At 43.0% G+C, this 14,785-nt stretch overlaps 1 protein-coding gene across 1 annotated transcript in view; it reads right to left on the bottom strand.

Moving 5' to 3' along the window:
* The window catches only part of ube3d (ubiquitin protein ligase E3D), a 33,903-nt gene that overhangs the window by 4,968 nt on the left and 14,150 nt on the right, over positions 1-14,785 (bottom strand). Inside the window, exons 5-9 of the mRNA XM_080754232.1 lie at positions 12,268-12,340; positions 12,018-12,096; positions 11,673-11,781; positions 10,482-10,660; positions 5,508-5,646 (exon numbers count right to left, since the gene is read on the bottom strand). Coding sequence (XP_080610358.1) covers positions 5,508-5,646; positions 10,482-10,660; positions 11,673-11,781; positions 12,018-12,096; positions 12,268-12,340 — 579 coding nt within the window. The remainder of the gene's footprint in view (positions 1-5,507; positions 5,647-10,481; positions 10,661-11,672; positions 11,782-12,017; positions 12,097-12,267; positions 12,341-14,785) is intronic.

Here is a 14,785-nt window from a genome sequence, read left to right as displayed (position 1 = left end):
ACACAAATGTAGCACCAACGACAATTTGTGAGAGAGAAAGAGACAGACACTGTAGTAAGTTGTGGCATTTCAAAGCTTAGGTTGCCACTGTTCCTATGGTGGCAATTAGTCAGTTATCACTGACCACACAAACCTTAAGAGATTTGCGCTCCACTGAGCAAGCCTTTGCAGTGCGCTTCACACAGAGGTTTTCTCCAACTAAAAGCTGAGACATCTCTTTCATGGTCTGTTGGTTAATTTTAGCAGCACATTAACAGCTATTACCATCTTCAAACTAAAAGCCACAGGTGGCAGTGATTTAATCAACTTCATAACGATGTGAAATCACAAACACACACACAAAAAACAACTACCTCAAATTAACTCCCACTTCACTCTCATTTTCTCTCATCTGCTATTCCTGGGTGTTTGCCTGCTGCAGGGTCATAATAGTGCTGGGTGTTCTCCAGTGAGAGCTCTATATTGGGATGATGGATGAGGGCATTTGCCACACTCAAGGCCCCGTCTACTCTGCCTCCGTGCCAATGTCTGCTCTACGCTCCGGTGCATCAACAGTAATTCATACAAATGATAAACAGCAACCAAGAGGTGAAGCTCTGCAAAAGACCTACAAAGAACAAGAAAGGCAAAAAACATCAGAAGGAATAAGTTCTGTACAGCATATGGCACAGTGAAATGCCAACTGCTAACTTAAAGCCAAGGGCATACGATTCCGTCCGCTACTATTCCGTCTGCATCTTGATAACCCTTAGTCATAGACTGAATGTACAAAACAGGGGCTTATCTCGCAAAAATGTAGTGATACAATATCAGGAGATGGGTATGAGGAGCCGGAGGCTCTATAAACCTTTCCCACAAACAGTCATTCTTTGATGCTCACAGCCAGGCATTCTGTTATCACAGCACTCAAAACTTGGCAACGTGGCAGGGGAATATTTCCCGACTTGAAGAGTGAGAGAGCGAGAAAGAGAACTAGACAGAGAGAGAGGGAGGGAGAGAGAGATTGACATTAGGTGGAGGGTGAAAAAAGCATAACGTGTGAGCACAGAAACGTAGAAGAGATTACAAACTCAACCCAGCTGCACACAGAATACCAACTGAAAAGCTGCCTTGTGAGGAAAACAAGTCAAACAGAATTTCTGAGTCATTACAGGGGTAGTAGAAGATTTCAGAAGGCCAAGGAGATTGTCCCAGCAAAGTGAAGTGGCCACTGACCCACATAATGATGTGGATTCTGGGCCCAATCCTCCAATCTTCAGATCATCCTGGGTGTGAGAGAGCATTACGTTAACACCGAAGGGAAAATAGCCAGTGCCCACTATTAAATCCAATTGCTTCTGGGTTTGTAATTCCATGGGATGACTCAAGCATGTCATTAAATCCTGCAGTCATTGAGTGCTATTGACCTGAACCCCGATTGATGTTTGTTGAAGGTTTGTGCACCTACAGTATGATCAACAACATACAGGTAGTACTGCCTTTGTGCCTAATTGCCATTACCATATCTCAACAATTTTGTTTGGGTCAGTTACAGAGTAAGTGTTATTTTAATTTGCCATTGTACTCTTTCAGAGTGAAATTAATATGCAAGAAATAAACCATTAATGTAAGGCTTTGGCAGGACTGGGAGTCGTGGGAACAGACATAGGACCTGTGATCCTGAGGTCCTCTTCCCATCAATGTTGATGTAAACATATACGTCCCTGTGTCACACCACCAACGCTTGCAATGCATTCCCGTCCCTGTGTATCCATTTGGCCACGTCTAATGAATCCAAGCGTGTTTCCTGGGGGAAAGTAATTTATTTCAACGATGTGCAGCGGCTCCCAAGTGTGACGTCTTCTGTACTGAAAGAATGTATCGATCAAATTGGTCCTCAGTTTTAGCTGCCGGGTCTATTTCGGGCCACGTCTATCTACTTTCACGGCGGTTCTGTGGGCAGGGGAGATTAATGAGGTGGGGTGAGGGTGGGGTGGAGGGTGCAGTCTTCTCTCTGATGCGAGAGTGACACTTCCGAGTTGGGACTCCTTTACACCCCATTAAGCTCCCCATTAAGGACGGAAGGCAGACCACAACCGGCCATGCTAAAGGTCATTACACACCAGGAGTGGCGCGAATAAACGATATGCGATTATTTCACATCAAACTTTTATTTTGGTGATGCCTCTATTCGTACAGGTTGATGATACTATTAAAGCACACAAATTAACCCTGTTTCTAAACACACTGGTGTCTCTTAATCACCTCGTTATTGTCGCACTCAGTGTGCATGCACTCATAACACAAACAGCAGTTTAAATAAATGCTAACTAGTAAGACACCCGAGGGTGGAATGCGACCTCAGGGTGACATGCAACCTCGCCCTAAAGGGCGAGGTCGCGCCAATTCTTGACAATCTGGCCAACCACAGCGTTTCTCTGACGATTCTAGTTGTTGTCATTCTGGGGGGAGTTTGTTCATGTTTTTGTGAGGGTATCAACCCTAGGAGACACGGGGAGAACACGCAAACTCCACACAGAAAGGCCCTATCGCCCACATGGAGATGTGGTACAGAAGGACTCATATATGGGCATAAAAAGTATGTCATGTGACATCACTTCCTGTACAGACAGTCAGACAGACAGCCATTGACTCCGACCTAACAATGGCTACCGTCTATGACGGTAGTCCCATATGACATGATGTACTAGACTATCTCCATATATAGTGTTATCCACATCTCCATGTTTAGGCCAAACAGATTCGCTCCATTTCTCCATGTATAGGTCCAAATGCCCAACGTTGAGCTTGACAACGAAACGTTCTTAACACAGCAGCCCCCATATTTACTTTAGAAAATATGTTAAATTCTAAGTACGTTTCGAGTACCGGTTTGATACAAGAGCGAATAAGCACTACACTTCTGGAATCATGTGCGTCGACTTAAAGTTGGATCCAGGCCTAATAACTTTATCTGGCCGCCCCGTTGCCACCTCCTTGTGTTCCCTGCGAATACGGCGGCGGCGTTCGTCGGCAGTCTCCCCTGGAACATGGGAGCATGTGGGCATGGACATGGGTTGTGTTCTTAACACAGACGCCTCCATATTTACATATATATAAAAAGTATGTCATGTGACATCAGGAAGTGATGTCACAACTCGCTGACATCACACTGACATGATGGAATAGACTTTCTCCATATATAGTGTTCTCCACATCTCCATGTTTAGGCCAAACAGATTCGCTCCATTTCTCCATGTATAGGTCCAAATGCCCAACGTTGAGCTTGACAACGAAACGTTTTTAACACAGACGCCCCCATATTTACATATATATATATAAAAAGTATGTCATGTCATGTGACATCACTTCCTGTACAGCCAGTCAGACAGACAGCCATTGACTCCGGCCTAACAATGGCTACTTTCTATGACGGTAGTCCCATATGACATGATGGACTGGACTATCTCCATCTCCATATATAGTGTTATCCACATCTCCATGTTAGGACTCATATATGGGCATAAAAAGTATGTCATGTGACATCACTTCCTGTACAGACAGTCAGCCATTGACTCCGGATTAACAATGGCTACTGTCTATGACGGTAGTCCCATGACATATTGGACTAGACTATCTCCAATCCATATATAGTGTTATCCACATCTCCATGTTTAGACAGCCAATGACTCCGGCCTAACAATGGCTACTTTCTATGACGGTAGTCCCATATGACATGATAGGATGTGATGTCACAACTCGCTGACATCACACTGACATCACAGAGGATACGGACGGTCACGAGGATACGGAAGGAAGGAAGGACACTCAAGCGACACGGTTCTTCAGAGTATATGCGACCTTCGGTCGCAATTAATCACACTAAATAAACAGTCTTGTGTGTACAGACCTTAGACACTGGCAGCACATTCCATATACAGTGTAATAACAGGCTGGTTTAGGCTGCAGGCTTTCATCTAGGGACTCAAGCAAAGACATGCAGACACCACATTAAACCCCACTCTCATACACACCCGTGTATGTGCGTGCAACACACAATTCGTTTCCCTGGTGAGAGACAAACACACACTTGACTTCATTGCTACTTTGTCTCCTCCTCTCTCTCGCTCATAATCAGACACAGTGCTTCAGATCCATATCAGCCTCCCACACTGCTATCCTGGGTTAATGTCTCCTCCACACCCAGTGTGTTGTAAGTGATTTGACCAGCGGAGGAACCCAGACGCTCTGTGACCATCTCCGGTAACTGGAGATGGCTCTGTGATCACATTACCCCATGTCTTCCTCTTTCTGCAGCAAAGCACTATACTCTTGAGGAAGTAGGAAGTGTTTGAATGTGTCGATTTATCACACTCTTTTTGCCAATGTCACTTATCAGTTGTCCAGACAGACACCAGCTCCAAAACCTTCTTCCATTTCAGTACGTCGTAATAGCTTCTTCCATTGTTGTGTGGCAGCTGTGGCTACTCAGAACGTCGAAGGCAATACAATCCCAATATAAGGATTTGCTCAAGGGTTCTAGCCACAGGGTTTTATATCAGAGGAGCGATGAGGCAGTCAGGAGTGTATCAGTCTACAGTGAGACAGGGCCTGTGGAATTTAATTAGTTTACCATCCTAGAGGCTTGTGGTACAGTAGGTGAAGGGAAACACTTAGTAAGCATTTTAAGCATTGGCCTTCAGTGCAGTACCTTCATAATAACACAGCAACAGAATAACATTCTTATACAAACACCTTAACTCGCTTTAAAAGGGGAGTTATAGATTCCAATTATAGAATTTAGATTGGATAGATCGGCTTCGATTAGCAGTTAGATCAGCTTCCATTATGGTTATGCGTTAAAATAATAACTACTCCTAATGTCCACGTCTCCGGCCCGCTCAAATGCTCTCTAATGAGAGCCACAGTTCGTCTATAAGCTAGTTCAACAGACCAAATAATTGGAGCTCAACCTGACAGCTGCTGTGGGGAAAAAAAAGCTTACTGCACAGCTTTAATGTCACTTGGAAGAGAAGAAAGTGCCAGAAGTCACTTCCATAACTTTCTGCACAGGAAGTAGCAGGTAATGTGGTGGTAATTACTCTGTGACCGTCAGGAAAATAGCCGGAAGAATAGTTGTCAGCACAGTTAACACTGCTTATTTTTCTAGTCAAACAGTTTTATGGTAGCTCTGGCAAAGTTTAATACTTTTTATTTTATTTTATTGTTGTTCCAATTACTGATTGTAGAAAAGGTGGAGGTGTACTAGGGGGACATGAAAATATGCCAGTAATCAAGACTGGAGACGCAGGAAGCTCTGAATCGTGTAATTAATTGAAGAATACAAACACTGTAAAACACTGGAGAGTTGGGGAAAATATGTAAACAACAATAATGAGCTCTTACCACCCAGGGTCCCTGCTGTGGAGCCAATAGGATTCCCCCCCCCCCAAAACTCAAGATAGAATAAGCTTATCTAGTAGAAACTTTCAGATCACATTTCACACTTTATCTATTGGTTGTCTCACCTTGTACTCCTTCATGCAACGCAATGATGCCGGAAGAGAAGAGTTGCTGTCATCCATCAATTGTTGTAGCTCTTCACATGTCTTCAGTGGCAGGACCAGAGGATGACCAATGGCACTGACTTCCCAACTGGTCACAATTCTGAAAACGCAAACACACACAAGTTTATTTGTTTATTTATATGGATCCCCATTAGCTTTCACCAAACTGCAGCTAGTCTTCCTACAACAAGGAATACAACAAAAAAAGTAAAAGTAGCAGTCCATCTGGTACAGTGTGTAAATTAATTTAAGATACAGTATTATTGTATGTTGAGTGTACAGTACAAGCACAATACTACTGCCAGGTATTAACACATTAGATGCTAGGTAGGGTTTTTAAGCTAGCCCATTTATTTTTATTTAATCAGCGTATTAGCACGGAACTAGGAAATTTACAGCATTGTAACTACAAGAGTATGAAACAGACAAAAGTGCTCAGTTGATAAATAAAAGGGGCATATACAGTGATGTTACTAGGTTTTCAATGTAATGGGTCCCGGGACCCACAGGTGGTCATTCAAATGGGTCCCAGAAAGGTTTTATGAGTCCTCAATATAAAGTTTACGCGCGCAAAATGGCGTCGGACGTCGGTGGAATCAAAACATTGACGTTTCTATCGCCTGTTTAAGACTTTCTACATGGATTTTATTTGTGTTAACGTAGGGTAAAGTAGGATGCTTCCACCCATGAACAATGGTGGTGTCTGTGGACATTTTTTTTTCTTTTACTGCGACGCGGGACATTATTTTAACATGGACTCCAATGGAGGCGCATCCCCGGGACCCCAGGACCATGACATGAATGAGTCCCTGGGTGACTTGAATGAGTTTTTGATGCGGGATGCGCACGTAATGACATCACTGCATATACATTCAAGGCAGAAACAATATATACCATTTTAATCCATCAGTAGATATATAAAACAGGATGGACGTGGCTTGTGTGATGGGCACTGGTGCATGCGTGTGTGTGAGCAGCAAAGGAAAGAGGGGATTGAGGAGAAGAACGGGATTTAGAGTGGAAGGATCGATGCCCTGTCTGTGCGTGAATGGCACTGATCCAGTTTTTCTCTGGGGTGACATTTAGCCATCTGCGTGCCATTCCTTGGAGGAGCACACGTCTCACCCTTCTGGAAGGGACAGATAACGGCCTATCAATCTCTCTGCCTATGCCAACCATGGCCCGACTGCAGCATGGTGACATGATGGAAACACATAACCTACATCACTGTGTCCCAAACAGTGGGTCGGATCCATTTTCGCGGGTCGTGAGTGAATATCGCTTAATTTCTTTAAATGTTGTTTAAATGTTGTCACGAATTATTGTTTTAAAGGATTTCCACAAAAAACAAAATTCAAACATTTCCCCAAAAGAATGTCATGAATAAATAAAAAGTAATCAAAGACATTCCCTAAATTAAAACTAATATTTCAGAATAGTGAAAATAGTGAAAAAAAAAGCGACCAGTTGTAAGCTTGTATATCTGCTATTTTCACTAGTTTGGGTCCCAGGCAAACATCGGATTTCTTTTATGGGTCTTGAGATAAAAGGTTTGGGACCACTAGCCTACATCATACAACAACAGTGGTAAACACTATGACTAAGTCACCCAGTAGATGATTACCTTCTAGCTGGCACACAAGCTGACAATATGGATTGTGGGAACTAGTCCAGTGGGTTTCTTTGACAGGCCACTAGACCCTAACCCTTAATTGAAATTATTCTATTCTGTTTCTGTACCAGGTTTTAAGCAACACAGGCCAGTCACACATCCCATACGGTGTACCTGTGACGCATATCATATCATATCATATCATATCATATGTATTGGTGCTGTAATGGTGACGGCGTCTTTCAATCAAGGTGTAATTGAATAATTTGACAGTGGTTACAACCTGGATTAACCTGGCCCATTGATTCTCCGGTTAATTAGGAGACAAAACTCAACAGTGCCATTGCAACAAACAGTCTGCAGGTGCAGTCAAGTGTGCCCTGATTGTGACAGCCGCGATCCAAGGCATCCAGCTACCTTCGCATATACGCTTATACCGATCATAGCGATGCACCAACCAGGAAGAGACAACAAACGCAAAGGGAGAAGTAGCCGATCAGAGCGCTTTGCTTGGCCCAGTGGATGCGAAATTTAGATTTAAAAAACTCACTTGTTGATTCACTCGTACAACAAAATGCGTTTTACTTGAAAAAAAAGGCTTCTCAGGTCAAATATCGATGTGCGATTAAAATGCGATTAATTGCGATTAATTAATCACAGAGCCTGTAATTAATTAGATTAAAATTTGTAATCGCATCCCAGCCCTAATAAAAACATATATACATCTAAATTAAAAATGTTGTTTCCTCACACACTACCAAGCCAGGCTTTTACTTCCAACTGGCAAAGTGTGCATTTACCTTTATCTCCTCCTCCATCCAAGTGAAAATAAGCTTGCATATTTTACACAATTTACAAATAATTTGTGTTCAAGGTATACTCATTTAATCCAATGCCAGTAAATCAATTTGAGTTTAACAAGTAATCAATTAATCCAAAGCCAGCAAATCAGTTATGGGTTCTGATTTAATCCAGTACACGTTTGCAACCCTTTCCGTCTACTCTACTGTATGTCAATCAACTGAAGGACTTGTCCGAACTGTAAAGGCAAAACTTAACTTTTCTCTCTCTCTCTCCCTTCTAACAGTTTTTCTGGATTTGGGTAAAGAGGAGGTGGAATAGATGCTGAGTGCTGATTTCATTGAAAATAATGAGGATAGAAGATTCCACCGGTGGGGTGCATAAAGTACACACACACACGCACACGCACACACCTTTCAATGTATGCAGGCAGGCACTCAGAGGCTCCCCCCTTTCAGAACAAATCCTCCAGTACATTGAACGGACACCATTAAATCTTATGTGTTCCGAGTTCCGACAACTTGGGAGTTGCCTTTGATGGTGGGCTTATTTGCGAAATAACAGGCAATTACTTTTAACAATCGAAGAGCGAAATGTATAGTTTCATCGTTATAAACAAAGTATAGACTTTCATGTTCCCTTCTGGCTGTGAGCCGTGAGACAGGTGGTTGCTTATATAGTATGCCTCTGTACCGCATAAGTGTTTCTCACATTTACTGAGAAAGATTCTTAGCTGCACCCTGCCCATGCTTTGTTTTCCATGGCTGCACCCTGCCCATGCTTTGTTTTCCATGGCATGCATTGGTATTTTTTCAAACTCTCCTGCTTCCTATCAGCATTCTTTGCACCATTAGCAATGTTATTCTAATTGTCCGAAAGGATCTGGACAATATCCTCTTGTAGCCTCTGGCACTTTGCTCGGATCTGGACTGGAGGGAGTGAAGCGCAGGTCTTTTATGATGGGATTTAACCACTTAAGCCCTATATATACTTTGTCATGACAAATTGTGAAAATAGCCAATCTATAACTTCATACAAGTACATTCTGTTATACATTTTTTTTTGTGCTATTTTCTAAAAAAAAGAAAAAAAATTGCCCAAACTCCAGATTGAAAGAGATTAACATCTCTAGTCAACAAGGATGTCGTTACACATTGAACTGATGCAGTTCTCCAGACCAGGGGTTTTCAAAGTGGGTGACGGGGGACCCTGGGGTGCCGTGATGCCAGTCCATGGGTGCCGCAAGATAATTTGATAATATTTGGAATTCATCAATATCACTTCACTGAAACAGACCTGATGTGAGCTTGTAGATCGGCTATTTTTGGTGAACTTTCCCCCAGAATAGGCATGCTGTGGTTCAAGTGGTTAAACATCAAGTATAACATTATGTTCAGTCACTTCTGATGGAAACGGATATTTTTCCAATATGATGTAAGATTCTAAAATGTAACAGTGTAATTCAGGGGTGCGGGGTGCCGTGGATGAAAAAGTTATTTACAGGGGTGCCCTGAGTCCAAAAAAATTGAAAACCCCTGGCTTAGTGGTTTGCGAAGTAATAGTCAGGGACCCAGTCCCTGATAATGGGAGAGGACCTGTGATGTTCTGCCGTACTTTTTATTTCTGTTTTATCTATTAGTTTGGTCATTAAGGTCCACAGAATGAGAGGCCTGCTCTGCCGGAAACATCACGAAAAAAAGTTATGGCCATTTGTATATTCACTGTCCCATCGACTTCACTATACAGGAAAAGAATACAAAAAATAAATGTGCTTTAAGTAGCATGTGAGGGGTCAAACTAGGGGTTCTTCATGATTCTGAATCCATTGCAAGCATTTGTTTTGCATGAAAAACATTCCTTGGGCTACATTTTGGCCCCCCAAAATTGTAAAAAGTGATGAGTCATCAAAAAAATCATCACTTTTCACAGTTTCGGGGGGCCGATATTTTGCCCTAGGAATGTTTTTCATGCAAAACAAATGCTTGCAATGGATTCAGAATCACGAAGAACCCCTAGTTTGACCCCTCACATGCTACTTAAAGGAGCTATAGTCAACTTTTTCATTGTAGGTAAACAAAGTACGGGCCCTGTAAATGTAAACAAAGGGCCAAAATGATTATTTTATCATTATTTTACGCTTTTTGTGGTCATTTTTTAATTGAAACACATATATGAAGCTTATTTTTTTATAAAATATTTTCGAAACATTATTTTTATTTTAGCATCCGTTTTTCAAGAAAAAGTTGACTATAGCTCCTTTAAAGCACATTTATTTTCTTTTTTTAATATTTTTTCGCGATGTTTCCGGCAGAGCAGGCCTGTCATTCTGTGGACCTTAATGACCAAACTAATAGATAAAACAGAAATAAAAAGTACGGCAAGACATCACAGGTATCACCCCTATTCCTTGAGCTTTTGGGCTTGTGGGTCCCTGACTATAAAGATAAAAGGAAAAGATTAAGGACAGGGAAGAGACATGGATTGACAGGGAGTGGGGGGTGGGGTGTAAGAAGTGGCCTTACTCTCTCTGCATGAGGTCTGGATGGGAACAAGCTATGTAGAGGACTTTCTGGGCTCTGGCAGCTCTGCATGATGGACTGTGAGGACCAAGCTGTTGGCCCGGGGTGGCAAGTTTGTCATCGCCGACAGCCTGTCTCTCTGGAATGGACGCTGTGATGGAGTCGCTGTTCAACAGCCAGAGCTGGGGAGAGGACAAGTCATTTAACACAGACAGGCGTCATGTGTGCACCCGAGCAGTCAAAGTCACATTCAGTGGCACGCAGGTTTCTCACATTCAAACCTTCACCAACAGAAACACAATAATACAAAAGATACAAAGCGACACAGCATATCTGAAAGCGACACAGCGTATCTGAAAGCGACACAGCGTACAGTATCTGTCTCTTGTCTCTGTTGAAGAGTTGATTCTCAGACGAGCGAGAACAATATAAAAGAAAATATAATGCCTGGGGTTGTAAAGAACATGGAACTGGCTGGCGGAAACAATTCGTGTCCCCCCCCCCCCCCCCCCCCCCATTTCAAGCAGGAATTGTGGTAAGAGAGAAGGTTAGTGGAAATGGTTAAACCAGGGGTCTTCAACAGGGGGTCCGGGGGGTCCTCAGAGTTACTACAGGGGGTCCTCCAAATCTTTGAGTGATTTGTTTTTCCTTTTTTATATTAACCACTTTAACCCTAGCATCCATATTTGGAGAACTTTAGCCAAAAATAGCAGATCTACAAGCTCACAACGCCTCGCAGTTGTAGATTGTCTATTTTCGGCAAAGAGCTTTGGTGTAGAGGGGAAAAAGAGCAGACTAAGTACAGAGTGAAAGATCAAGTTTTATAAGTATTGATGGTTCAAGTGGTTAAATATCTGAAAACACACATTAATATGAATCCAAAATACACTGATGATTGTGCTGTCAAATATGAAAACTATATGGAATCTCTTCATCTCTCTCTCAACTAAGGGGTCCTTGGACTGAAAACGTTGAAGACCCCTGGGTTAACAACACTTGGGTTGTTTTGTCGCTGCAGTTGAAGTCATGCAGCATTGTAGATTTTGTAGCTGCTACAAACGTCAGGTGTTTCTGTGCAGCTTCATATCGCTGCCTTCCATTGAAAAAGAACGGTAGCTTGTGGCTTTGTAGATGCCCGTCTGAACACAGTATCGACATCGTGTAAAGCCTTCTACCATGTTGGTTTGTTCTTACCAGTAAAAAGTCCTTTTCGTCAGGTGTCTGGATGGTGTAGCGGAAGGAGCTTACGGTACTGGACAACGCCAGCAGCCTGGCTGCTACCGTCTGTTCCAGGTAACGGGATCTATGAAAGTGGAGGACAACAGACAAATAAAATGCCTGCATTTAAGCTGCACATTCCTCTGTTTTCATACCCGATGGCATGCCAACCTGGAGACTCATCTTCCTCCAAGTCATAAAGAAATCTCAAGGAAGCACTAACAGTCAAACATAGTCTTTTCTTAGGCTTTTCTCAACCATCCAAGATAATGTGATGCGAATGAAATTCATTTCCATATCCAAATATTAGATAAAACTCACCTTGGTAGGGAAATGTCAGGTTCGTAGTCTCCAACACTTGGCTCCACCACTACCTCTGTGATGTACAGTTTCAGGGTTTCTGACGTTTAAAAAAGGAGAGGTCAAATATTCAGAAAAGATAGTGGTTGATTAATAAGTAGTATTACACAAAACTCAACTCAAAACCACTAGTAAAAACAAGTATGTGTGTGTGTGTGTGTGTGTGTGTGTGTGTGTGTGTGTGTGTGTGTGTGTGTGTACAAGAACTAACCTGACGCAACAGCTTCTCCAAGCACTGATAAGCAGCTCTTGCAGGAAATGAGCATTAGTCTGTGGCATGGCTTCTGAAAACAGGCACGACCGCAAAAAAAAGAAAAGAAAAACAACATAAATCAGATTGGGAGGAGGCAGAGAAGACAGAGTTGAAGAAAGAGAGAGCGAAATAGACAGATGGCCAAGAAATCCATTTCTAAATTTTGGTCACATTCTGCCAATTTTTGAGTGGTGGTCACACCACTCCTGTAATTCGCTTTCACGATGTTACTGGCCGTGTATGTCTGTCGCCGTGTATGTCTGTCGCCAGCCATACCTCTCCTGACCACACACACAGACCACACACACACACACACACGTTAAAGGAGGGGCGCTATTGAGCAGGCAGACTCAACACCCTCTCCCTCTCTCTCTCTCTCTCTCTCACACACACACACACACACACTGTAGACACACACGTAGCAAGGAGGGCGCGCGCGCGCAGACACACACACAGTCACACACACGCGCACACACACACACACACACACACACACACACACACACACACACACACACACACACACACACACACACACACACACACACACACACACACACACACACACACACACACACACACACACACACACACACACACACACACACACAAAAATGTCCGCGACTGGGTGGCTGCAACAGCACGCACAACGTTTTTTCACTCTCTCTGATGATGCACGCAGCGTGCAACTCCTCTGTGTGTGTGTGTGTGTGTGTGTGTGTGTGTGTGTGTGTGTGTGTGTGTGTGTGTGTGTGGCTGCTCGCGCTAATGTTGCAGCCGGAGACAACTCTGATTGGAAGTGGCGTGCCGCTGAATGGAGCTCCCTGCTTGTGTTCCCACTACTTTACCTCGCATTGGATTTTTATTATTTTTCGGCGCTGTTGTGTGCACTCTGCACTGCAGCTCCGTCCGTCCGTCCGTTCAACACACATCACCCAAGTGAGACAGCCGCTGACTCTCTGCGTCCACGTCTGAAGACGCGTCTTATGACCCGTCTGATGCCGCGTCCGTGCTTAAATAGCGGTCAAGACGCAGCTTTGCGTCCAGGACGGAGCTCCCGCGGCTCAAGACGCGATTCTCGGTTTCAATCACTTCAATCACGTCTTTGCGTCTTCTAGACGCGAAACCGCGGCTCAAGACGCGATTCTCGGTTTCAATCACGTCTTTTAACCTCAAAGACGCGGCTTGGACACTACAATCGCGTCTTTGATCCCAAAGACGAGGCTTGGAATCGCGTCTGGCTGGAACTCGGTGTGGCCGTAAAGGAGACATGTAACCCGCAAAGTCTGCTGTGTGCTGTCCTTGTATCTATTAGATACATTTTACTATTATTTATTGTCAATGGAACATGCTATATTCTACCATATTGTCGGCATTATAGTGTGTCATAACGTTTTTAGTGCGAAAATATATCTTTTTGTTTCTTTTTTTTTTTAGCATAAAAAAAAAAAGGCAGGTTATATCTGCCTGGATTCATGGCACAGAGCAGAACGTATAGCTCAGTCGCTAGAGCGGCCGCCCCGTTGACCGGAGGTTGCCGGTTCGATCCCCGCCTCAGTCACTCTTTATTTCTAAGCACTGTGAAACACGTTTTCTTGCGGCTCCAGACGCGAATCTCGTTTCAATCACGTCTTTGAGCCAAAAGACAGGGCTTGGACCGCGTCTTTGAGCCCAAAGACGGGGCTTGGACACTACAATCGCGTCTTTGGGGGCTTGGACCGCGTCTTTGAGCCCAAAGACGGGGCTTGGACACTACAATCGCGTCTTTGATCCCAAAGACGTGGCTTGGAGGCTACCGCGTCTGGCTGGAACTCGGAGCGGAGTCAAGTTCATTGAAAATAACGGGGCCGTATGTTTTGACGCGGCGCCTCCGTGCGGCCGATGTGTCTAGTGTGTGTTCCCCTTCAGACGTCTGCTGTCTGCTCTCCGTGAAAAAAAAAAAAAAAAGGGTGTCTATTGTATGTATTTTTTGATGGAGAATTCAAATATTACCTTCTTTTTTGCATAGGACAACTCTAACCTGCATCAATTGGTATTTTATAATTGCCAATTGTACCCTATCCATCTAAAAAACAAATTGGATGTCTATTGTAGGTATTTTTTGATGGAGAATTCAAATATGACCTTCTTTTTTGCATAGGACAACTCTAACCTGCATCAATTGGTATTTTATAATTGTCAATTGTACCCTATCCATCTAAAAAAACAAATTGGATCTCTATTGTATGTATTTTTTGATGGAAAATTCAAATATTACCTTCTTTTTTAGATAGGACAACTCTAACCTACATCAATTGGTATTTTATAATTGCCAATAGTACCCTATCAATCTAAAAAAAAACAAATTGGATCTCTATTGTATGTATTTTTTGATGGAAAATTAAAATATTACCTTCTTTTTTTAGATAGGACAACTCTAACCTGCATCAATTGGTGCATCAACCTTCTATCTATCTATCTATCTATCTATCTATCT

Source organism: Nannobrachium achirus (assembly GCF_963921795.1).
Source record: "Nannobrachium achirus genome assembly, chromosome: 2".
Classification (NCBI taxonomy): Eukaryota; Metazoa; Chordata; class Actinopteri; order Myctophiformes; family Myctophidae; genus Nannobrachium; species Nannobrachium achirus.
Note: the sequence above shows the minus strand (reverse complement) of the source record. Positions and strands in the feature narration are given on the sequence as shown.